Raw genomic sequence first — 26,350 nt, forward strand, 5'->3', positions numbered from 1 at the left:
CCCCAAAGACAGATTCTTTCACAACACATTTTTAGCTGTGAGGAAACAGGGATCCATACATCCCTAGACTCTTTTTGATGCCAACACTTAGAGTGTTGTTAAGATAAACACCACACTATAAATTAATTTGATCTATGAATTCTCAAAATGTTATCTTACCCTGTGTAAATATAATTTGTTAGTTTGGGCAATTTTTTATAGACTTCCTTGCCATTGCAGAAGATTAACAGGGCCTTATGCTAATCATTTGCAGTGTGGCTCTCTGTGATTGTCATATTGGGTAATGATTGCAGTAACATTAATGCAAATTCTTGCTTAATGGCAGCCTCACTGTAAGTCCTAGATGGGCAGTATAACTTCTCTATGTTTCAATTTCATTAATGTCAGTCTGTTCTTTAAAATGATGATAGCCATGAAAGTAGTACCCTTTCCCCTTTTATCCTCAAGGCCCATAAGGCCAAGTACAGTGCTGGCACCACATCAAAAGGTTGTCTCAATTAGCAAATCTCACAGGAGTACATTGGAGTATACAAACTTAATAAAGCTACTGGGCTGGGAGAATAAGTGATAAGGTAGATCTGGCTACCAAATAAAACACATTGACATTGAGGTGAGGAGACAGCTCAGTGGATAAACAACTTGCCAGGGAAGTATGAGTACCTGAGTTCAAATCCCAAGAACCCTCATAAAGCCAGACGAAGTTGGTCATGTCTGTAATCCCTGTACTTTTGCAGTAAGATGGAAAACAGACACTGTGTTATATTGAGAACAATATAAGGAAACAGGCACTTTCATATCTTCCTGTTAGGAATACAAACATTATGATTTAAAGAATTTAGCAAAATTTATACAAAAGCAAGTTGTGGTGATATTTTATTTGTGCACCCCAATAAAACTTATCTGGGGATCAGAAGAGAAAGTCAGCTACTGTACTGAATGTAGAGGCCAGGCAGTGATAGCACACACATTTAATCCTAGTATTTGGGAGGCAGAGATTCATCTGCATCTCTATGAGTTCAAGGCCACACTGGGAACAGAACCAGGCGTGGTCTCACTTGCCTTTAATCCCAGCACTAGTTAACCACAGAGGACTGGAGGTCTATACAGACAGACAGGAAGTGATAGAGCTGGGCAGAAAGAAGAAGTGGAGACCTGGGTAGAGAGAGGAAGTAAGATGGCAGGGCACAGAGAAGTATATGCGTGAGTATACAAGAAGTAGCTCTCTCTTGGGCTGAGAATTTCCTAGTGGTAAGAACATGGCTGGCTTCTTTCTGCTTCTCTGATCTCTCAGTTTTCACCCCAATATCTGGCATTGGGTTTTCTATTAATAAGACCTTTTTAGATTTGTGTTCTAGTAAGTTACGCATTTTGGGGGTAGGGGGCTGGAGAGATGGCTCAGTGCTTAAGAGCACTGACTGCTCTTCCAGAGGTCCTGAGTTCAATTCCCAGGAACCCCATGGTGGCTCACAACCACTTGTATCGAGATCTGGTGCCCTCTTCTGGTCTGCAGGGACACATGCAGACAGAGTACTGTATACATAATAAATAAATAAATCTAAAAAACAAATAAAATGAAAGTGAAATTACAAAACAATCTTGGTGTTAGCTTTATTTGTAATAGTGAAAACCTGAAACAACCAAAATGTGCATTGATAGACAACTGGCTCCATTAATTATGGTAAGTTATGCCAAAAATGATGCTTTAGTTATAAGCCAATAAAAATGTCAGCTCTGGATTTAAAAGACACTTATAACTTGTAAATAAGCAAATATTCATTTGTAATATCATAATTATAACAGAACTATTTTACATAAATAGAGTGTATACAAAGGAAGTGTGAAAATACCATGATGGTGTCCCCCGGAAAGTGCTCAGAAGGGCTTCGAGGTTCTACTTCACTTATCCTGAGCCTTTGTTTATGTATTTTTGGGTAGTATTAGGTTCATGGTCAAGAGAAGTGTACAGAGATGTCCTATTTCTTCCTTACACACAGCCTCCTCCACTGTCAGCATCCTCCACTAAAGTGCTGTGTCTATTGCAGCTGATGAACTTGTGATCATATGTCTGTTACACCATAGCTTATACACTAAGGTTTACTCTCAGTTTTAGACAGTTGGTCAACTTGGACAAATACACATTATGATATATGTACACCATTATGGCACCAAACAACATATTTTCAACTGTCTTGAAAATCCTTTGCGGGGCTGAGAAGATAGATGAGTTGGTAAAGTACAGAAAATCACACACATGCACGCACTCACGTGCACACACACACTCCTCTGTGATCTGCTTATTCTCTTGTCCTACCCACTCTCCAGTCCTAGCAGGCACTGGTTATTTTATTGTCTCTTATTGTTTTGAAATAGGAATTTTAGGAGAGAATCAGATGCCAGTATTCCTAATAAAAAGAGTGTAACTCTTTTGGAGGATGAAATGGAAGATGGTGAGAGACACGGTAAAAAATGAATCCCTTCTACATATACTAAAATAAAGCACATATGGAGAGATCTTGGAGCATCATTCACAGCTAAGTTTTAAAGATGAAAAGCTAATCAAACATATCTTCAAAGAGGCCTCAACTCTAGACTTGGAAACGTGGCTCTCATATTTCAACGTTAAACTTAAGGGACATTATAACCAAGGATCTTTGTAATCCAGGGTGCTCATGTTCCCTGATGAGTTGGAGAACTTCTTACCTCACCCCTGCTTCCCTCTGTCCATGTCTTTGCCAGGGGGAAAGAGGGTACGCAACAGCAGTAAACCCTGCAAAGCACTTGAGTTTAGAAAACCTTCATCTGTGTAGCTTTGTAAAATCCAGGCTCTAACTGACATTCACCAAAGTGGTACAGAATCTTTCAAAATGAAACATGGAGAGTTCTACCAACTACATCAGCAACAGCTCACTCATTTCACCCCCAGACAGCAGTTGCTTTTCCTTCAGAGTTTCTTGCTTGACTCAAGAAATCATTTGAAAATAAATGCCATTAATTCTTAGTCCTAAGGAACACAGTGGCTCTGAGCCACTCCCGAGTCCTCCTGGCATGTGTCACCTGTCTGCTGAGGATAGCAGACTGTAAACTTGGAAGCAAGAGGAAACATTGGGGGATTTGCCCACTGACTGTATCTCTTTACAACACACTGGTGACCAATAATGTGGTCTTGGATGCTTTGGGTGAGCTGAACACATCTACTCAAAGCTTGCTCTTGTGCTTATTAACTATGTGAATTTGGGCATGATGTTCATCCTCCATGAGCATTAGCTCCATGCCCTACAAATGGAGTTCAGAGTGGCTAGCTCAGAGTGATATCATTGGCACCAAAGGCTATGATGCAGGTGACTGCTTTGCACAGTACATGGTATGCAATAAGATGATCCATATATCTTTTATTTGATCATAATGGTGATGAAGATGACCCATCATTATTCTGTGATATCAGAAAAGAATCTGATGTGATAGTAAACACCTGCACTGTGACAGCAACTAAAAGCATTTACTGGTTGTGTGATTTCAAGTAGAGTTTGTCTCGGAATGCTAATCCATGAGAACAGAGTCAAAATAAACGCTCTGTTACAGTGTTCCTGTGACATCAAAAAACAATGACCACACTAAATTGCCAATAACTATGCATATGAATACATACACTCGCATGAAATGAAAGGATTCACATATCTCCTCTTTCTGACTTTACCCTGAAGTCAAGTTGGGCTATGGGTAAAAGGCAACTAGCACTTCAGTCTTTGCTAAGGGACATGCTTAAGTATGGAGCTAATAGTTGCAGCTTTACTACAACATTGGAATTACTATTTGATTTCCTGTTGGTGCTAAGGTTCCTCTCTAACGGTGATGTGTGCTGTAATAGATGACTGTGGAATAATAAAAACAATAACAGTCATTTGCTTATTCATGGTACTTTTTCTATTTCTGTTTTTTATGTTAAATACATTAAATCAGTATATAAAATATAATCTGTTTTTAAGACCATAAATATTAATGTAAAATATGAGGCTTTGGCCAGCAGGAGCTCTACCTCCTCCTCTCTAGGCAAACAACTCTCTAATTCCTATTTTGTCAGAATCACCTGTGTGTTCATTAAAATGCCAGTTTTGGACTTCATTTACAGTTCTGCTGCTGCTGAGGTCTATAGCGGAATGGTAGCATTTCCATTTCCAGCAGGCATTCTATGGGATATGATGCAGGCAGGGAGTTCCCAAGCCTCATACTGAGAATGAGCCTAAAGTCCAGGACCTCTGAATCCATACAGTAGGTTCTGGAAGGGGAACATGGAGAGATGAATGTTAGTTCCCCATTGCTTGAGATTCCTTGGTCCCCATGCATTTCAGCTCTGGCAGCTGTGCTCCTAGTAAGCAATCATCTTGAATACTCTCTTCCTCTACCTTTGGCCCTGCAGCCTCTGGAACATGAAATACATTCTGTCAAAGACGGATTGGGGTCAGGGGAGAAGGGAACATGGATCCCTACACTCAATCGACATTAGTTTTACCTCATAGGGTACATTGTGTGACTTTTAGTCCTCATTTGGAAGAGACAGAACTAAAGCTCGAACATCTCTCTTTCCAGATGATAAGGAAGTAGAGATTCAGATTCATGAGACCATGGAGTGGGCACTTATATTCTCAAGAGATATCATACAATATACAGATACGTGTGTAATGGTACCTTGCTATGGTTAACTTTCTTTGTCATTTTATAATCATCTCAAAGTCCCATGCCCCCTCCTATTCTGGAAAAAAATAAAATTGCAAGGGGAAATTAGACCTGATTTTTACAACTTTGAACAAAAGTGTTCTGACTGGTTTTATGATAACTTGACATAAACTAGAATTATTAGAGAAGGGGGAATATCAACTGAGAAAATGCTTGCCCACCAGACTGGCCTGCAGACAAGCCTATGGCACATTTTGTTGATTAATGGTTGATGTGAGAGGGACCAGAACACCTTGGGTGGTGCTACCCTTGTGTTTGCTAGTCCTGGGTGCTATAATAAAGCAAGCTAACTGAACAAGCCAGTAGGAGCAAGCAAGTAATCAACATACCTCCATGGCCTCTGCTTCAGTTTCTGCCTCCAGGATCTTGCCTTGAGTGCCTGCCCTGACTTCCCTCAGCATTGGAGTGTGGCCTGAGAATTGTAAGCTGAAATAAACCCTTTCCTTCCCAAGTTGCTTTTGATCATGGTGCTTTATCACAGCAATGAATCACTATGGTAGGAGCTAGGCTTGTATTCTTCCAGGGCACAGAGCTTCACCCAGATCATCAGGTTCTTGCTACTGCATCCCACACACATTCTTTACTAAACTTCGCACAGTGAGCTAGAGAACTTTATAAAGGACTTGCTCACCACACACTGATTTAATCTCTGCTGCTTGTCACTTCCCCATGGGAGACCAACAGGAACAGTTGCCTTGATTGCATAGCCTATATTCATTGCGAGCACATACTCCAATCCTGATCTTTAAAAGCCTGTTCAGACTTTACCCCAATAGTGCAAGTACAAGAGTCAGTCCTCTGAGGTAGAAAGGAAAGAACTAACAGTCCTCTCATGGCATGCATATATTGCCTTCTGCTCTTTCTGGTGGTAGCTGGTTCACTACCAGAGTTTTTACTTGTCTCTTAAATTAGAGAATGAATTCACCCTTTAGAAAAAGAAGTCCCCAATCAACTCATTAAATTCTCATCCTATAAAAAAGGAGGTGGAGGTTTAGAGAGAGACTCTGCCCGTCAACACCTGTTTGTTTGCATGACTTATGGGCACCTCAGGGTGTGTTACCACCTAATTGCATTCCAGTGATGTTAACCAGAGGAAGCTCTGATGGCATCCTGGAGGTCAGGAGCAACACAAAGCTGGGAGTTTCCCCTTGTCTCTCATCACTCCAGGAGCATCACTTAAAATGGTTTCATTTCCCCCTGTATCTTCCCCTTCTTAGAGTTTTCTATTGCTAGAGAAGCAAATTCTGCCACAGGCCTCATCCTGTGTGCAAGCTAAAACTACTACAGCCTTTTTATATGAGGTCACTAATCTATTTTAAAGACCAGATATTACATAGTCTAGGCTTTATAGTTCAAGAAGTAAAATTGAGGATGACTGATGGGTATTTAGGGGTGTCTGGGTGTCTTTTTCTCCTGCTGTATTAAAATAGTCAGACAGAAGCAACCCAAGGAGAAGCATTATTTGGGGTCACAGTTCAAGGCTACAGTCCTAGAAGTCAAAGCTGCAGGAACTTAGAGCTGCTGGTCACATTGCTTTTACAATCAAGAAGCAGGGAGTGATGATTCTAATGCTCGGCAGATTCACTTTCTCCATTTACACAGTTTGGGATACCCAGCCAGGGGATGGTGCCATCCATAGTGGGTGGAGCTTCCCTCCTCAATTAGCCTCATCAAGACAATCTCTGGCAGTCATTCTGGGAGGCTCTAATCTGTTCAGTCCCTCACAGATGTATCCAGGCTTGTCACATACCTGTGGCTCTAGTGTCTGTCAAACTGGCAATTAACATAGACAGCATTTGAAAAATAATCATTTGAAAACACAAACCTTTTTCAGATAGTGTGTCAAATTAAAAATAGTGGGCGAGGGGCAGATGGATTTTGCCCTTAGGCCTTAATTTGTCAAACCCTGCTCTAGCCTTAGGGGTGGGAATGACTTCTCCAGCTGCTAGTTTCTGGATGCTCAAAGATCCCAGTTCTGATTGTTATCATTTGAATATTCCCTACAGGCTCATGTGTTGAAACTTTGGTGCTCAGGAGGGGCAGTATTTAAGGAGGTGGTAGAAAACTGAGGAAGTGAGTCCTAGATGGAGGCAGTATGTCACTGGGGCTCACTTTTGTTGCCTTAGTTCTTTGCTCCTGGCAACCATAAAGCAAAGAGCTTCAATGTCTAGAGTCCTGCTAGACAACTTTCGCTTGGGCCCAAAGGAATGGGGCCAGCTGCCCAAAGACTGAATCTATAAGCCAAAACAAATGATTCCCTCCTTGTAATTTGGTCTCTTGTATTGTTTAATCCAGCAAATCTGTAGAGCACTGATCAAATAATTCCTGAAAGTTAGTTCCTATATTGACCTTTTCAAAACCAAGCTACTCAAAATGAGTTCTCTTTTCCAGAATGAACGCTGACTGGTAAAGTTCAAACCCATGGAGTATATGTTTTCCTACTTCATAAATTTCTCAATGATTTTAGATCTTCAGAAATGCATTCACAAATAGTCTCAATGGGACTGTGTGTCTTCATCATTCATTAGAAGTCAGTTGGCTACCTGCTTGTGTTATCAAGCAGGGCTAACATTGTCATCTAGTGCTGAAGATGTAGTGACCCCAAGAGGATCCCATAGACCAATACCAGGAATAATACACTTAAAATATTGAAACTGTTCCCCATGGCCTAATACAACACAAACTCACCAGCAGAACTAATGGAAAACATGGATAAACAGAGCTACTTTGTAACTCACATTACCATCAGAAGTGAGGTATGGAAGACAATGCAGAGACACAAGGATAGCAGCCTCACCCTCCCCACCACCTCCTTCCTGACCATTGCAACCTCCTCCCCACTGTTCTCAACTCTATGACTGCATCACCATTAGCTTATTGTCTCCTTTCACAGCCAGATCTCTCTGCTCCAATCCTTGACCCCATTTCAATCAGTATAAAAATCTAAATTTTTCAAACTAGCCTCTGCCTCTCTCTTCATCTCCCATCATTTGCCTCCCAATCAAGCTTTCCTTGCCTGTTCTCAGCTCTCTTTCACATCAGACATCTGGCCTGTCTACCCCCGTGCATCACTTCCCCTATACTACATGCTTCAGCTGTCTTCCAAGAGTTTCTTCATATCTTTCGGGTCTGCACTCATCCGAAATTACATCAGCAAATCACATCAACCAGACAAGCACAAGTGACTCGCCTTCTTCCTTGGTCCTTTAACCTTCTTAACTTCCTCTGTTTTTTTGTTTTGTTTTGTTTTGTTTTTCAGGTCTGGGGTTTGTTCCTGCTCTACTTTCATTCAGTCTTCCTTAAGGAACAACACATGCTGTCCCTTTGCATAACACATTCTCTCTCCTCCCATACGGGCTGCTTTAAATGCCTCCATCATAGGCCATTCTGAACCACATATTATGTGGCCCACTCAGTCCACACCAGCATTTACTTATATTTCTGTATAATTCTCATTTTCCTCATAAAATTATAACTATAAAAGTATATGCATGCATCTGTATATACGCACCTTATATGTCTTTATTATCTTCCATCCTCCACTGGTTTTAAATTTCATGAGGGAGGAAAACATGTCTACTTTACTGAACAAGAGCATATATAATTAACAGCCTTATACTTTATAGGTGCTCACCCAATATATATTGATAGAATGAATGAGTGATGCAGGGGAGACATTCACAACTCTAGGCTAATGGCTGAAAAGTCTCAATACAGTATTGAAGGCTGCTGGGTGCACACCCAGATCTCCTTGACTAAATGGTGTTTCTACCATTGCAATACATAATGATGTCTTTGGAATGCACTCAGTCTCTGATTGGTGGCTTTCCTGAACAGCAACTGGACAAGGACCTGTGAGCCTAGCTTTTGATCAGTAACCAACAGAAGTGGTTAGATCTCCATCACTGGTGTGAGATGTGAGCTGTGTTGTCCACAGGTTTATGGAATCTCAGGGACCTTCCTGTCCCTAGCCTCATGTTACTTTCCTCGTAGGAGTTTCTAGAAAACTACTTGCACTCACATATTTGTCTCACTGTGTGTCAGTGGAAATCCAAGCCAAGACAGCCACTTGATTTCCTACCACCTCGCTCCTTCTAGTGTGTCAGTGGAAATCCAAGCCAAGACAGCCACTTGATTTCCTACCACCTCGCTCCTTCTAGGGAGGCGCTGCGGCAGTCCGCTTTAGAAGCTTTATAGGCTGGGAGGAGAGCAGTGTGATTAATGAATGAATGTAGATTACTTTGACATTCACTTAACTTCTTCCTATTTGACCCCTCGTGTGCTATCAGTCAGTGTGAATATTCGTATCATTTCCTGTAATCTCTACAATATTCTCTACAAATCATTGTGAAATAGTGTTCCCTGTCTTGGTTTTTGTTGTATAATTGAACCCTAGTGCCAAATTCTTGCACAAGATTTCTTTAGTAACAACACCAGCACCAACAGCATACTTTGTGATACACTTGGTGAATACTAGTCTCCACAGCTGATTTTATTACCTAGGTGAACGGTCACTGGCAGATGGTGAAGAGGATACTGCTATTTTGTTTTCATGAGGGAAATGAAAGTCCAGCATGGTTCATCACTCCTCTCAGACCAAGAGCTCATAACTCTCTACCCACTGGATGGCAGAGATTGGATTTAAAATCAGGGGTTTAGCTTAGGGTTTGCCCTGGGCCTTTAGGCCTTGACTTCAGAATCTTCTAAACTTCCTGGGCCTGGCAGCACAAAATCTTGTCTATAAAGATTCAGTTTAAGGTGAATGTTAAAATGAGAAGTTACAGTCTGGACATTTCTGCATTTTTGTGAAATGCAGAGTGAAAACATTTGGTGCTGAGAAACAACAACAAAGTACCGATTGTAGACATGGCATTTCATGAGCAGAAGGAGAACCCTGCAGCCCTGACTACCTGTGTTTCCCCTGACTCAGTAGCAGGGAGAGAATAAAGAGTGTATCTCCACTGTCTCTGGGCATGAATCTCAAGAAAAGGCTCTCCTCCTACCTTGGCTCTGTCAGAGATGGTAACACTGTGTAAAGGCCCAAGGTCCACAGCCTTTCTGTTTGGTTGCACTTATTTAAATGTTCCAAAGAGGAATAGGAACCGCAGAGAAGAGATCCTGCTTGGTCAGGGTCAACTGAGCCACCCCCGCTCGTCTTTTCTTTAGCTCTTGGGGCTCAGACTGAGTCTCCCTCTCCCACCACAGTGATGACAAATCACTTCCCCAGTACCAAGATAATGTGACGGTTTCTCCACTTTGTCAGCCTGGCTGGGGAGTGGGCAGGAAAAACAAAGGCCCTATAATACCCCCCCTAAAGAACAATGGAGCAGCAAATCAAGTTTTTCTATATGAGACAGTTAAATATGTGGATCTTCTAATGTTTGCACATATGAAGAGAAGAAAACTATAGTCTCAGGCTTGTTGTTGCTTCAAGGACAACTTTGCTAATCACTTATCATTTCAGCTCTCTAGCTGATTTCCAGCTGCCCTGATTTGATGATGAAAGAGAAAACAGTATATCAGGAGACACTTATTGAATGTCAGGTCTTCTTTAAACGTTCTGCATGTATGTCTCATTCACACTGGCAGCAATGCCGTAGGAAAGGTACCACTGTCTGTCCAACAGATAGATGTCATGGGGTCTCGGAATTTGGTGAGGGAAGAAACTGCAAAGTTTGTGGTGGTGGGAAGATGGCCAAGACTGTGCACCTGTGCCCAGTGACACAAAGGTATCAATTACGTAGATACTGAGATGAAGAGATGAGGGCAACTTATTTTGGAGGAGTTATTTCTAAAAACAGAAAAAGAGTACTGCTCTGGTAGGACAGGGAAAGAAAGAAGATGATTTTAAAAAGCCACGTAATCATTAGATTTTCATCAATGGTGGAGCTGTCTGGCTTGGGTATCTCTGAGAAAATCTGTAGAATAGAACATGCCTTATACTTGTGCCACATGAGGGGTACTACTCACAGTTGTCCCTGGGTGAGAGCTGCTCTAGGAAGCACTAGCTTTTTAGTGTTTCTTTCCTTCCATGACTGTTAGCTAGGCAAGTTTCTATAGCTAGAGGAAGCTACTTAAGCATGGCCCAGGCTTGCACTCCTTGGAAGTATAGCCAAGAATGAGGAAGGGACAGGTTAAATGTGAGGCAAATGCCAGTTTCTACTCCAACAAGCTGGAATGAAAACAAATCCAAATCATCACTTAACATGGCCTTGTATTTGTTTAAGGAGCATCTCATACATTGTTAAGTGGTTTTAATGGCTGTCCAAGGTTTCACTTTGTGGATGTTCTAAATTTATAAACTATTCTGCTTCCAATTCGTCTGCTTGTCCCATCCCCCACAGCCCATGAAATGCACAGTCCTGACCTCCTTCATGCTGCACTCATGTGTTAGCTCAAAATGTGTGCATTCTTCTAGTATATATTAAGCACCTTAGAATAAGCGGCCCTGTTTTACACTTCAGTGTCTAAAGGATGTGCTAAGAATCTGAGATCCAGAACTCACCCACCCCCACACTAATGTCAAGTAAGTTCACATCATCATGGTAACACATTGCAGGAGATGAGAAAATAGTTAAGTATCACTTGCTTGTTTTATTCACAGGCAAAAAGGAAGGTCAGGTGGCAGATGTCTTAGTGCTATAATAAAAAGACATGTTGCTGAATAGTGATCCTCTCTGCCACTGCTATAAACAAAGGTATGCACATATGGTGGTGTAGAGGAAGTATACATTTTGCCACATTTGCTAGAAGCAGCACTTGAGTCTTTTGTGAGTTATCTAGAATTTCTAATTGACATTATCTTGTTAACTTAAATCCTTGTCTGCCAACCAGGTGAGAAGGCCCTTTTGATCTGTCATCCATAACTCCATAATGTATCACTTTTTGTTTCAATGACTTGGTACTTGAGTTTACATCTTTCTTGTGTTTGTAAATAAACTGAACAGTTAGAAGCTACTGAAGGCTCCCATCTTAATTCAAGAATTATGATCAATTCACTGGCAGTGGCTTATGGAGTTTTCCATACACACAATAACCTGTATAAATTATTGCTTATTCTTAAGAATATTCTCAATAGGAGAAGGGCATAGCATTTCACAGTATCCAAATGTGGAGCTGAAATTGCAAGCCAAACACTTCTCCTAGATGAATGTTACTAGGACACAGGGCAAGGTGTGGGAGTGTGAGCAGTAAAATGTGCAAACATGGTAAACAGAGAGGCAAAACTTTCTTTCCTTCTCTAACAAGAATAGGGGAGTTATTTCAGAGGGTGCACTGTACTTCAGTAGTTATAGTTTAGGCCATTTGCCTGGCAATGAGAGAATGAAAGTGGGTGGGTCTTTTAGGGTCTTCCCTTCTCTGCTTCCATGTTTTCAGTATCCTTTATCTGCTTTGCATATGAGCTCCTAAATAAGATAGTGTTTGAAAGAAAATTCTGGGTTAAAAAACAAAGGCTGAGCATTTTTTTCAGAATCCTAGCAAAAAATATTCCAAATAAAAGGACTAATACTGAAAAAGGGAAGAATAAAAACTCTACCAGCTTTACCCAGTTTCTCCAGATGCCCTTAATTGGGCCAAATGCATGACTGCAGTTGTGGGAAGGAACTGGAAAAGCCAAGACCCCTTTTGGACACAGGGGTCACATATCAGATAGCCTGCATCTCAGGTATTTACATTATGATTCATAACAGTAGCAAAAATTATATATATATGTATGTATGTATGTATATATATATATATATATATATATATATATATATATATATATATATATATATATATGTTTTTTCAAGACAGGGTTTCTCTGTGTAGCTTTACACTTTTCCTGGAACTCACTTGGTAGACCACCAGGCTGGCCTCAAACTCACAGAGATCAGCCTTCCTCTGCCTCCCGAGTGCTGGGATTAAAGGCGTGTGCCACCACCACCCAGCCCAAAAATTATATTTTGAAGTAGTAACAAAAATAGTTTTATGGTTGGGGGGGTCACTACAACATGAGGAACTGTATTACAGGGTGGCAGCTTTAGGACGTTTGAGAACCACTGTCTTAAAGGGTTGACTTGAGGTTACCCACCTCTACAAGCTCTTGTTCTGAGATCATTGTGGAAACAGTGCAGATATTATGAGATGAGGAATAATATTGTTAAGTATCTCAGTCCCTGGCCATTGGCAATTCTTAGCTAGTACTCAATCTAGATCCTAGATGGTGTACATTAGTCAATGAACAGGCATTGGCTTGGTTTCTCCTCCAGAAGCCAAGAGTTTCATATGGAACTTCTAGAAAAATCAGCTTCTTCACAGTCTTCTTTACCAGCACAGAACAAATATTAATAATGATTCCCCAGGGAGGAATGCTTAGCAGTTCTGAACTTTGTACTCTTATAAGTGAGGAGAATACTTGAGCAGGGAGTGTGTGAACATGCCATTAATTCTACACTCTTAACACTTTAGAATATTGGTGAAAACATCACTTGTTTTGCTCCATCGTCTCCATAAATAAAAGCACATTTGTTTTTTACTTTGTTTATGAGGCTAATATATTAAAAATACATTCCACAATTTGTGAATCCTCTGAGCTATTTGGTAGGGAAGAAAATGATTTCCATGGGGAATATGTTTCGGAAACAATGAGTCTCTTGGTGATTCAAAATGTACATTAGAAAGATGAAGTACTAAAGGGATTCTTGAGTTTGTTTTATCATACTCCTAAATTCTTTCTCCCATCTTTTTTCTTCCTCCATTTCCCTTTCCTTCAGGGACAGTCTCATTGAGGTCCATGACAATGTTTTTGGAAAATACCGTACTTACCTGCTTACAAAAAACAAACAAACAAAAATTGTAAAGGTTGATTTTGACTTTCCTTGTAATTATAGAACCACCATCAGGCCCATAGAAGATAATGTTAAAACGAAATCAACAGAGAGTTCATTGATAACATACCAAAACATGGTTGTTTTTTAACACCTTCCCTTCTGAGTTAATTGATGTCAATTATTTGGAAATTTTACAGGAATAAACAATTTTAAAATTGAATGAAGCTAGTCTATATTAGGTCTCTGGATCAGAGCCCTGAGATGTGAGTTTAGGAACAGGCTCTGAAGGGGCTCTGCTCTGGCAATCAGTTTATTGGCATGAACAGACACTGAGTTGATAAAGAGGTTGAAAGGTTTGTTTCAATCAAGTTAAGTATGGCAACAGAGGTATGAATTTCTTAGTAACAGAGACAGTGTAAGGGAAAAATGAATCTATCTGTGAATGCCCCAGGATGTAACTGATGATGGTAATGGAACTTCCCTCAAAGTGTCATTGTGATGAGTAAATGAGATTGAACAGGCACTCATTTATCCAGTACACAGAGACATTAATTAGATATTAATATCATTAAACAAGTTATCAGCTGGAATTGCACAGTCAATACAAAATTGTACCTAAAAATCTAGATAGAAAGTAAGAAATCTTAAAATTGGAGAAAATTATTATGTAAGTGGAGTCTTTCTGTTGATAGCCTTCAACATTGGGTCATATTGGGAGGGTTTAATTTTGGAAGACAGCCAATACTGGATTAAAGGTATGCTTAGCAAATTCTCCCAGTGTAGCATGGTGGGTAGACACTTTAGTAATGACATTCTGTGCCTTCAAGCAGAATTTCTTCCTACCCAGAAGCCTTTTGAAGCCTACATTTTTCTACCAGAAACCACAGAAGGAATAAAGCCTCCTGCTGTGAGGCTGAGGAGCTTGGATTACCATTTCTTACCTGAATGGGTAGGCAAAGGCTATGTCAATGCTGAGGTTACTTTCTGTCTTGTTGACACAGTCCACACTCAGTCGCAGGCCTCCTGAATAGCCACCACATGTTGCAAATGCAAAGATTGCAAAAAGCTGTGAAGAACAAAAGAAGAAAGAAAAAGCATCCATTAGGATGATGGTGATCATAAACACATAATCAGGAGTACAGGGTCTAGGGGAAGGAGGTCATCAGCCTCTGCAGAGCAGCCTCACATCCTATGGAGCTGCAGGATAATGAACAGTAGGATGACATAGGCTGTCAGTGGTTCTGAAGATCAGTCCTGTGGCTTAGAGAAATGGTGCATGGACAGGGTAAACATGACTATGAGTGTGCAAGGTAGTGCCGTGCCTCAGGTGGGTGATGCCATAATTCTATAGACAAAGAAAGTTGCCTGTGGATGCCTCCAGAAAGATCTTTCTTTCACATTTACTTAGGTCATTTTCACCAATAAACATGATTTTTCTTTTGGAATGGTATAGACTGCTTTTTGTAAAAGCATGGCCTGAGAAATCTAGAATTAAGGGACAAAAGATCAGGTAAGTAACTGGTTCCATTCAGCGCATGAGCTCTCAGAGTGCTTTGCTTCATGTCCCTATATCTGTGTTACCTGCTGCTTCTAAATTAACTTTTGGAGATTCAGTGTTATGAATTAATACCATGCCCTTTCCTGGTGGAAAACATGGATCTGTGAGGAAGAAGGCACTGAAAAGTAGGAATGTGACCTCAGAGAAGTTTTCCATACAGGAGAAATGCCGACAAGGTGACAGTGGGAGGGTTGGGGTGTTCCTAACATGAGAAATGAGGAAGGCTAGAATTTGTTACTTCATACTCTGCCTAAATTCAAAAGAATTTCCTGCTCATGTTTAAAGAAAGCCACCCCAATGCACTTCATACTAACTCATCCTAAAAGATTCCAGTTTATTTTAGTTTTGGAGTTCATCCTCCTTTAGTAGTTTGCCTCCCACCCCACCCCCCATTAGGAGCATGAGTTCACTTTGCACAATGAGAGGAATTATGTGAGAATTAAATGCAGGGACCCTGGTATATAATGTTGGGGACATGACTTAATAGCACCATGCCTTAGTTTCCTCATCAACCAACAGCACTGGCAATAACTCTTGAGCTATTTTACTGTTTGTAATATGAAACAGACAATTACGTGGAGAAGTCTGGTGCTGGGGAAGTGTCTGTCCCAAAAATTCAGAATGAGAGTTATCTGCCAGATGAATCGTTGGTGCAAAAACACCCTAAGTATTGTCTTCCTTAATTGCCTCTTTAGCATTTATAGGAAAAGACTGGTTAATGGCAACAATATGCTGTAAAACCTCATGAGGTAGCTATGTTTGGTGGACCATTTTCCTATCTATGTCAGTTTTCAAAATCAGTATTTTAAACTGTGAAACAAATGTTAGACATAGTGAAAGAAAATGGATTCATATGTGTTAGAAGTGTGGAGCCCATAGAATGGGTCTGCTTGCCACGATGTGAATACTCAATAAATGCTAATGAATATTATTACTGTAAATAGTGGGGTTTGTGATAAGTTGTTCCAGGCCATAGAGTAGAAAATTCAGATTTAAGCCCTAGCTAGATCTACACAAGTCTCAGCTACAGTGAACCAAAAGCTACATACTCAACAGAAAAATCTGTTTTGTGTTTTGTTTTTCTTTGCTTTACAGCTTGCCCAAGTGATGGGACTGATGGGCATTTAGCAGCCACTCCAGCCCACTCCACCATCCCACAGGATGCTCAGAGATCAGGGCTTCAGAGGAGAGGGACTGCGGCCTTCCATCAGCTCTTAGTGTTGACAGCAATGAGAAAGACCTGGTGCTAATTGTCCAGTTCTCACATCTAGATTGTGTCTTATGGTGGTGGATAGCCCAGATCCTTGTAGCATGTGAACATGCAGGCTTTGATGAGAAATCTTTCAAAGAAAGATTGGAGTTGTGGAGTCGAAAGAACCATACCGAGAGACCCTTTTTGGTCCTCACAGTTCCTCATATGCAAAACACTTAACAAGTGTGCTGCTCTTTCCTCATGACTGTGTTCTGAAGGATATGTGTGTGTGTGTGTGTGTGTGTGTGTGTGTGTGTGTGTTTAATACTCCTGTAATGAATATATGGCAGAATAGTATAATCATGTCAAAAGGTTGCACTTTAAAAATTAATTGAGGACATTATAGTGTAGCTGAGTGGCAAAAGAACAACTCTTGTTAATTTCTGTACTTAGTAACTTTAAAGAAAGTGCTTAAAATAAAGTTATTGTTCTAATAGTGTATTGAGTAAATGGCTTTACATACAGTTAAGACTCTTCAGTAAGATATTATTGATGCCACTATGTAAGGAGCTTAAGATGGAATAATAATTATTCACTAACTGCTTAGATATATTATATGGTTAGTAAGGAGGGGTTAGACTACTGAGACCACACAATATTACTTTTTCCTCCAGTCTTTATTAATCTTTGCAAACACAAAACATCCTACTCCAGTTGAACTAGATACCTATAGCTTTCTAGTTAAGTCTCTCACTCCCCACTGTCCCCACTAATTAAAGGGAAATCACACTGTGTGATTGATATGAAACTCATATGTGTTTGGCAAGGATTAAATGGAACACTGGGAGGGTCAGACCCTGCTGAGTGAATAACATTATGAGGATGTTTAATTTCATTTTTGTAAAGTGAAATAAACTGCATTGCAGTATACCTTCTAGGGGTCTGGTCCTATAGTAAGAAGAGAGAGGACTGGACACTCTTTGAGATGGGAGAAGGTAGAATTCTCTGGTATTGTAGAGGAAGCTACAATGGCTTCCTACCAGTGCTCCACCTAAGTTCTTTACCCTGAGTGCCAGAACACAGCACATCTGACTCTGGGTCCAATTCCTATACAGGTGACTCTGAGCAAATCACCCCACTCTCCAAACTTGAGTCCCTAGCAAGCTGAGACCCACCCACTGGTTCATTCAACAGTGTTTAATGGAATACTTGCTATGTGCAGCTGGTGAAGTCCAAAAAGGAGGAATGTCAGAAAAGAGACTGTGCCTGCCACCACCCAGCTCCACAAATAACTACAAATGGTTTTATGTGTTTGGAGAAGAGGTTAAGACAGAAAGTTATGCCTGAAGATGCTGTGTTTAGACCAACATCTGGAAAACAAATGAGAGGAAATGAGACCAAAATCAGGGGAGAAAAGGTGTCCAGTAAGGGAACAACAGCTGATATGACAGACCCAAGGAAGAAGCCAGCTGAAGGCCACCACATCAAATCTGGTGATCAAAGTTGAGAATAATAGTTTTTACCTCACAGGATTGCTGTGATTATTAAATCATTAACCCATAGCCCCCAACAAATGTTCAAATTCATTAATTTTTCCTCCTTCTCATTGCTACATCTTTGTCATTTACCTCAGAGAACCCGACTAGAGAGGAAAATCTGCTAGCCTCACCTCAGCCACAGCAGTTGAAGGGAGAATCAGAACTGCAGGAAAGCAGTATGTTTGCCACAGAGTAGAGTTAACTATCCAACTGTTCATAGACACATCATGAGAGCAACTAGACATTCTCCAACTTTCTCCTGATTCTTTCACAAAGACATATGGCTAAAAGGAGAACAGGCCTTGTATCCTTCCTCTCTTCTCCCTCAGAGGGATAGATTGAGGAGTTTACAAAGAGGACTTTATAAGGTGCTCTAGCCTTCCTTAGCTTGATAAATGAGACTGAGAAGTCACTAACATTAGCACAAGAAGGGCTGGTTGTCTTGTGGATGCTCAGTTTTACAAAACAACACATCATAACACAGACAAGATCCTCTTCTTGGGGACAGAAAAGATGGGTGGCCAATATGCATCTGGTGGGGGTGAAAACTGGGAATCCTGCATCACTAAGGACAGAGAAAAGCAAAAGGGATGGAGAGACAGTGGAAAGGGTTCTGTGAACAGATCCTAAATGAGAGTCAACTGACATGGCTCTTTAAGGGCTGTAAGCTATGGAAAGGGATGAGGACCCAGTGTTCATGTATGACTGTGTATACACGGCTGTGTGTGTGTGTTAGTCCTCTACACTCTGGGCTCTGCACATCCACCCTCAGCCAACTCAGTGCTTGTTCTCCCACAATACAGTACACTGGATCACCTCTCTAGGCAACTGAAGGTGTAATCTGGGACAAAAGTTCATTTAAACATCCAAGGAGAATTATAAAATCTCTGTGTTCCCATTTTTCATTGGGCTCCCAATTCCCATAGCAGAAAACTAAATTCTCCAGTCTATCCTAAGTTAATCAGTGTCCTGACTACTGGCATAATCATTCACCTCCTCTGAGTTCAGTAGACCAAAATTAAGTCTCCTGCAATGAGCTCTCATTTTGCTTCTGTCTGGGATGATCTATGGCTCTGCTAAATAACAAAAAAACACTGAGCATGGTGGTGTGGCGAGTGCCTACAGTTCCAGTTCCAGTGAGATGAGAGGCAAAGACAGATACATGCCTGAGAGTTTGCTGGACAGCTAGGCTTGCCTGTTTGGCAAAGTTCTAGGACAGTGGAAGACCTGGTTGAAAGCAAATGGTGGAAAACTGCTAAAAAATAAAGCCTGAAGTTGTCCTGTGACCACATATACACTCCAACATGTTCTCTCTCTCTGTCTCTCTGTCTCTCTCTCTCTCTCTCTCTCTCTCTCTCTCTCTCTCTCTCTCTCTCCAGCATTTGATTGATTGTCATGCCAGTTTCTTCAGTAAGTATATTATCAATCCACTTAGCAGTCCAGACCCCTGTCTCACAGAGGAGGAAAATAAGACCAAACAGCACAACCAAAGTCACACTGGTTGCTGCTAAGTGAAATTGTCACAGTTGGACTTCAGATAGCCTTTCTTTAAAGCCCACACTCTCTCTTCCAAACTTTCCTAAGGGTGTGACTTGAAGCATGCTACGGAAAGAACTGTGCAGAAATAGAAGACGTGGGCTGCTGAAGGCCCTTTTTCTAGCACATCAAGGTTCAGAAGACCAAGAGAAAGCTCAATGAGCTTCTGCAGGGCAAAGCTGGAGGTGTGCCTTAGTATCCAGGCCTCCTCTCCAGAGCATCTCCCACCTCCAGAGCATCCTGGCCTCCACTTCAGGGAAGGTACTTGTGTGTTGCTTCTCTGAGTATTTGAGCAACCTGCTGTGAGTAGATTGTGCTAATTATACATGACAAGTCCCTCCTATTTGCTAGCCTTCCACAGTCCATGGTGCTGGCTTTCATACTTTCAAATAGCTCAACGTTTCCACAGATTCAAGATCCAGGGGTGCAAAGCACCCCCTTCACCCTCTCTGAAAAGCCCTCCTTTGTGACTGGCCTTAGGCTGATGAGCCATTTGTCTTCAGTACCTATGAAGAGCATTGCTGGGAGCACAGCTGTTTAGAGTTGATTATTTCAATACTAACCTTGAAGAAGTGAGAAATGAGGGGTAGAAAGTATTTGCCAATGCAAACCATGGCAGAGCTCAAACCTTCACCCTCTGCTAGCGTTCCTGGAGCCCGCAGTGCACAGGTGAGCACTTCAAAGCTTAACCTTCCATGCTGGCTGAACTTTGTGTAATCCTTCTTTCAATATTTCTTCTACCGGCAATAGGATTTTTCTAAGGAAATTGACCAAGCAGCCTTCCAGTCATCAGTTTATAACTACTAAACCCCATAAAATACTTTGATTCAGAAGAATCTCTGTGAGCAATATTATAAAACCTCAATGTGGACCTTTCCATGAAAATAAAAACTGAAAGTTGGTCCCTGATAGAAAGTAAAATTATATTTAATCTGAGGATATTGAAGCCTACTGTTCAAAACATCCTTCTTCCCATAGGACTGAGTAGATGGCCCAGTCTGTAAAGTGCTTGCCTTGCACGTGTGAGGGCTTGAGTTTAATCCCCATATCCTATCAATCTGAAAACTGGGGAGGTAGAGATAGGCAGATGTTTGGGATTGATGGCCAGCTAGTAGCCTATGTAGCAAGTTCTAGTTCAGTGAGAGACCCTGGCTTGTTGTTGGTTGTTTCAGGGCTCTTTTAGGGGTCCTCCCACCCAGCTCCCAAAGAAATCACGCACAGAGGCTTATTTGTAATTATGAATGCCTGGCCTTAGCTTGGCATTCATAATTAGCTTTCTTGCCAGCTTTCCTTAACTTATCCCATCTACCTTTTGATTCTGGGATTTTCCCATTCTCTTATTTCTGTAAATCTTACTCTTACTCTGTGGCTTGCTGTGTAGCTGGGTGGCTGACCCCTGGAATTCTCCTCCTTCTTTGGGTACTTCTTTTTCTTCTCCTAGAATATACAGACTCCCTGTATATGTTCTCTCTGCCTTCCAGCCCTGCCTATTTCTCTCTCCTGCCTCGCCATTGGCTGTTCAGTTCTTTATTAGACCATCAGGTGTTTTAGACAGGCACAGTAACACAGCTTCACAGAGTTAAACAAATGCAACATGAACAAAAATAACACACCTTACAATAATATTCTATAACACTAGCTCAAGCAAAGATAGAGAGCACCTGGGCAACAACACCCGAGACTATACTCTGACCTTCACACACATGTGCGTCTGCACACACACAGATGTACGCACATATGTATGCATATACATACACCATCTTTCCCCCACTATAAGTATGTTTTTTTTCAGTCTCTTTTGCATATACTTATCTGTATTATTGGATGTCTCTGATTTATCACCTACACTACATTCTATTTCATGATACTAAAAATGTGTGTGCCCTAGATATGCAAGATTTTCCTAGGCAGAAGAACTGCTTCTTTTCACAATCTTTTGGGCTTCATGGTGGTGGAACATCAGTTTACTTAATGGCAAAAGAAGCTCCTACCCTTTTTTTTTTTAATCCTGCCACCTTTGAATATATCATTTACCAAAGCACTTGGCTGTAGGTGACAGAAAGCCTTACCAACAGTGACTTAAGCAAATACAAGTCCAATTCAATACCTATCAGTGTCTAAATCTTGTTTGTTATGATTATTGATGGTGTCTGGGCCAGTCAGGGTAAATCAAGGATCTCAAGCATGCCACCAAAGCAAGTCAGCAAGCCACACCTACTGGGCATCTAGTCATCTTGTCCTTGACAATGCTAACAGGTTCCTGTTTCTTTGTGCAGGGGGTGGATAAGTGAATGGAGATTTGAATTTGTACTTGATTTCTATTTTCACACATAAAATAGACACAAATATTTCAAATAAATACAAGGGAGAAATAATAAAGTAATTGAGAAATTAGCTTCATGTTTACAAAACATAAAGTCAGGAAGGAGAGCTAGAGTAGATGGTTATATGCCATGGATGTAAAGAATGTATAGTTGAAACTGATTCGAAAGACTTCTCTTCTCCAAGGACTAGCTTTCATGTACCAAAGATGCCATGCAAGCTTCCAAAAGAGAGAAGCAACCACAGTCCTACCCAGCTATGATGCCTATGAACCACAGCAATGATCAGCATGGCACAATAACTCTAAGGGTGCAGCAGAGACATGCATACATTGGTGGTAAACCAACAGCTCTCTAATTGGACTTAAGATCCACGGGACAAGGAGGAAATCATGCCTGCTACTGGAAATCTAGACAAATACCAAGGGAAGCCGTGGACCTTGGAGGAGAACCTACAACTGCCAGTTTACTAAACCAGCACCACTCCTAACTACATTCTAAATATTTTTCCATATACCCACAGATATGTATAGTTCTCACCCCTTATCAGGGAAACTTCTCTCTGCAACAGATGGAGACCATTGCAGAAAGCCACAGCTGATCAAAATGTAGAGTTATGCAGCCCAGTCCCAACTGATAGATCTAAAAACAAAACTCCCACATCAAAGGCTTGGATCATTGTGGAAGAGGGGAAGAAGGATTATAGCAGCCAGAGGAAGAGGGATCTTTCAGTGGTGAGATTGTGTCTCACAGTAGTCTACCAACATGGCTGCTTAACCATGAGCAAAGCAAAGATGAAAAGCTCATGAGGCTTCAAGGAATACTACAGGACACTGGGAACCGGAGAAATTATCTTTTTCCAGGGAAGAGCACCCCAATTAGCAATTGGTTAACAAATACCAAATGCTCAGCCCTGAATATATGAGTGTGTGTGTATACAAGTACAACTGAGTAGGTTGTATTTATGTATTATTTATGTGTGTGTAATTTTGTGTGTATGTGTGTTTGCATATATATGTGTGTGTGTGTGTGTGTGTGTGTGTGTGTGTGTGTGCAAGAAAAAACAATTAAAGTAAAAGAGATCATGGATTTGAAAAAGAGTGGGACAGGGGTGATTGTGGGAAGGCTTGGAAGGAGGAAAACAGGGGAGGAACTATATAATTATACTATAATCTCAAAAGATATTATTTTTAAAACAATAGAGAGTTGTTAGGAAGTAAAAATTGTAAAGAAAAATACAAACTGTCAAGCAACACAAGTATGCAGCATTTTCACTGGGAGGGTCGAGGGAGGAAGCACTTGAGGATCTTAACTGTTACTACTGAGAAGTGGAATCAGGAATTGAACTGTTTGGTGTTACTTGAATTTCTTTGAGTAAGCATCTATACCTGTCATGTGAAACCAGATTTTCTTAGACTGACAAAAGGAGACGACCTGTAAACAATTATTCAGAGTAAATTCAGACATTAGGTAGCAGAGCCCTTGGAAGAAATCCAGGTAGTTACTATAAGATATTGGTTAGTACTTGCCTGGGCATTATAAAAGAGGAGGATGGATTTTCCATTATCTGGTTTCCTATTTGGCCTTATGATCCCCCTTTCCTATATTCCTTCCTGCCTTGATGTCACCTGAGATATCACATAGCAGAGGTCATCTCATCTACAACCGCACTATTTAGGGGTATAGTCTCCCAAAGTTTCAGCTAAATATGCTTTTGTTTATGAAGTCCTAGCTTTAGGTATTTTGCTACAGCAACAGAAAACATACCAATACACCTCTATGTGCACCTTAGTGCACAAAAGAAAATAATAATGGAAAGATTAGCTACATATTTCTATTCGACAGGAAAGTGACCGCCATCAACTCCCTGCATAGTCACTGTTCTGCAGCTCAGTGATGCCCTTTACATGTGTGAACAGACAGTACTCTTTACCAGAAACCGTGCTTTCTCAAACTGAAGGTGAGTTGCAACCTTGAGTCCTCTTTATTTGTATAGCAGGTCCAGAGAGCTATGGGCAAGTATTCCCTAGATAGAAAATAAAATTGTAGCTAGAATATAGTTCTGTTTGAATTCAGCATAGTTAGCATACCTTCTTAAATTTAAATATTTAATCAGATAGAGTTGTACTTATGCTCACAAAGCAATTTAGAATACCATCTGGTTATTTAGGGGAAAATATTGATCCAGGATCAATTGGATGCATTCAATTAACAACTTTTCTCTAGACAGAGAAGTCATTAAATGGCCATTATTCTCATCCCCTCACCCCCTCCTTTTTTTAAATCTACTCTTAATATAATGAAGTGCATGGTGCCATTCATAGAACGGCAGACATCCAAGGGGGAAGATAACTTTATCCTTGTTGCCAAATGAAATTCAAGGCCTAGCCATGACAGTCACATGTATAGATAGACATCTTATCTAAGCTCATTATTTAAGGCATAGGAACCTAGAAGTGCCACAGAACCATTTCCATTCAGAACACTTTGGGACTTGCCAATAATTATGGCCCAGACTTATCTCTCTGTGCCCTACTCCTCTGAACCCCTCAGGGAAAAGCAGCTTGTCTCTTGAACATGTGCATATGGTTATTTTGATCATTACAGTTCTTGACCTGCAAATCAGTGTTCTAGATCTCAAACATAATACTAACCCTTTAACAATAGAAAACTTACCATGATATATAATTTTTATTCTTTTTTTTTTTGAGCTGAGGATTGAACCTAGGGCCTTGCGCTTGCTAGGCAAGCACTCTACCACTGAGCTAAATCCCCAAACCTAATTTTTATTCTTAATGGAAAAGAAGCAAACCTAAATTGACAGTCGAAAAATAGCACACAAGCTGGACATGGTAGAATACACATAATCTCAGTACTGGGGAGAGGCAGACAGATCTCTTTGACTTTGAGGCCAGCCTGGTCTACACAGTGAGATCTAGGCTAGCTAGTGCTAAATTGTGAGATCTTATCTCAGAAAAAGTCACATGTGTTATTATTCATACTGAAGAAATTTACTGTATAAGACTAGAAATTCTAGCAGAGCAGATGAGTGTCCTAAGGTACCACTTTCTGTCTGTAATTACAACCATTGTAACTGCAGCTACTACTCTGTGAGTCCAATAGTGCACTAGAGGCTCCATGGACAATGCCACTGAGATATACATCTGTGGAATAGTAAGCATCCTTATCCCTGTCAGAGTCAGGAAAACCACATTATAGAGAAGTTATGTGATCTATCCACAATCACACAGGAGAAAAGTAACTAAAATATACAAGTTTATATTTATACTATAAGCAGACATTTTAATTGGTTACTATTGGAGGGTACTTGTGAACAAATAGTTGTAAAACTGTTAAAGATAAAAGCTACCATTTCAACTATTTTCTTCAAGAACGTTGATGAAAAGGTAAGAAAGACATTCTCCTTACAAAATGTGTTCAGTTAAGAATATAAAGCAAATGATAAAATCACCCCTTTGTAATCAGGGACTAACTGAATCAAAAATTTTATGTTGAAACCCCAATTCCTGGTGTGTCTATCTTTGGAGATAGGGCCACCAAAGAAGTCATTAATACTAAATTAAGTCATATGGATGTGGCCCTGACCAAATAGGTTTTATGCTCTCATAAGAAGAAAGAGCAGAGAGCTCTGCCTTGATATTGCTCTTTGAATGCATTCAGTGAGCACAGGAGGAGAGGGAAGTCACAAAGGAGGCCTTGAAACAAAGTCCACATTGCAAGCACCTTGAACTGAGTCTCCCTGTTGTCAAAAGCTGTAAATATCCATTTCTGATGTAACCTGTCTATGCTGCTGTTTTAGCACCTCTGGCTGACTGAGACACAATCTCTAGCAAACTAACTGTATTCATTGATGGCAGATTACAAAATGAAAAATAATTAGATATCACATGCCTCAAGTGGGAGAAAAGTACACAATATTGAGATATTCTTTGCAAATAAAAATAAAATAAATTTGGGCAAACTTTTAGGTACAATTGTTAATTTGTAAAACATATAGAAGAGAAAGGGAATGTATAATGATTCTACATAGATGAAGTCAGAAAAGACCTGAGAGACTCTGAAGAGGAAAATATGTTTATGAGGTATAGATCGGAGAGGAAGAAGATGGAGAGAGAGAGCAAGAAGAGCTCATAGTTTTAAAAATGTTAAGGACATAGTTATTACTGTGTGTGGATTTTTATTCCAGATACAAGAAAATGAAAAATCAGAAGAATGCATGGAATACTTAGAAATCATATTGAATTATTGCTATTTTTATATGTAGTAAAACATTGCTACATCTTTTAAATAGAATAATCTTGAGAGATGCATAACAAATTTTTATTCAAAAAGACCCCACAAGATGTTAGGCCTATAAGAGTGTGAGGATTTGTAATAGGAATATTGGCTAAGAGCTGATATTGTTGGAGAAGCAAGTCTCATTGCATCATCCTGTGTTTATGCATATTTGAAAGTTACTATCATTACATGATTTTAACATTATGATCATTTCACATTATGAATGAGCCTAAGTGTGTTGGGTGTGCATAAAGAGACAGAATTCAGATTAGTTTTTAACTTAACATATGTAAAACTCCTTTGGTATTCTGGATGTAGTGGTGTGTTGTAGGATATTATTTTAAGGTGTGTTACTTTTGTTT

General features: G+C 40.4%; 1 protein-coding gene across 3 annotated transcripts in view; it reads right to left on the minus strand.

The window, feature by feature from the left end:
* Synpr (synaptoporin) overlaps nucleotides 1-26,350 on the minus strand; it is a 341,260-nt gene that overhangs the window by 123,096 nt on the left and 191,814 nt on the right. For 2 of the 3 annotated variants that reach the window (XM_036199958.1, XM_036199960.1), the window contains one exon: nucleotides 14,486-14,610. In XM_036199958.1, coding sequence (XP_036055851.1) covers nucleotides 14,486-14,610 — 125 coding nt within the window. Of the gene's footprint in view, nucleotides 1-14,485; nucleotides 14,611-18,825; nucleotides 18,900-26,350 lie in introns of those variants that run through there. The other variant, XM_036199959.1, reaches the window with a different exon arrangement.

Source organism: Onychomys torridus, chromosome 9, assembly GCF_903995425.1.
Source record: "Onychomys torridus chromosome 9, mOncTor1.1, whole genome shotgun sequence".
NCBI classification, from domain to species: domain Eukaryota; kingdom Metazoa; phylum Chordata; class Mammalia; order Rodentia; family Cricetidae; genus Onychomys; species Onychomys torridus.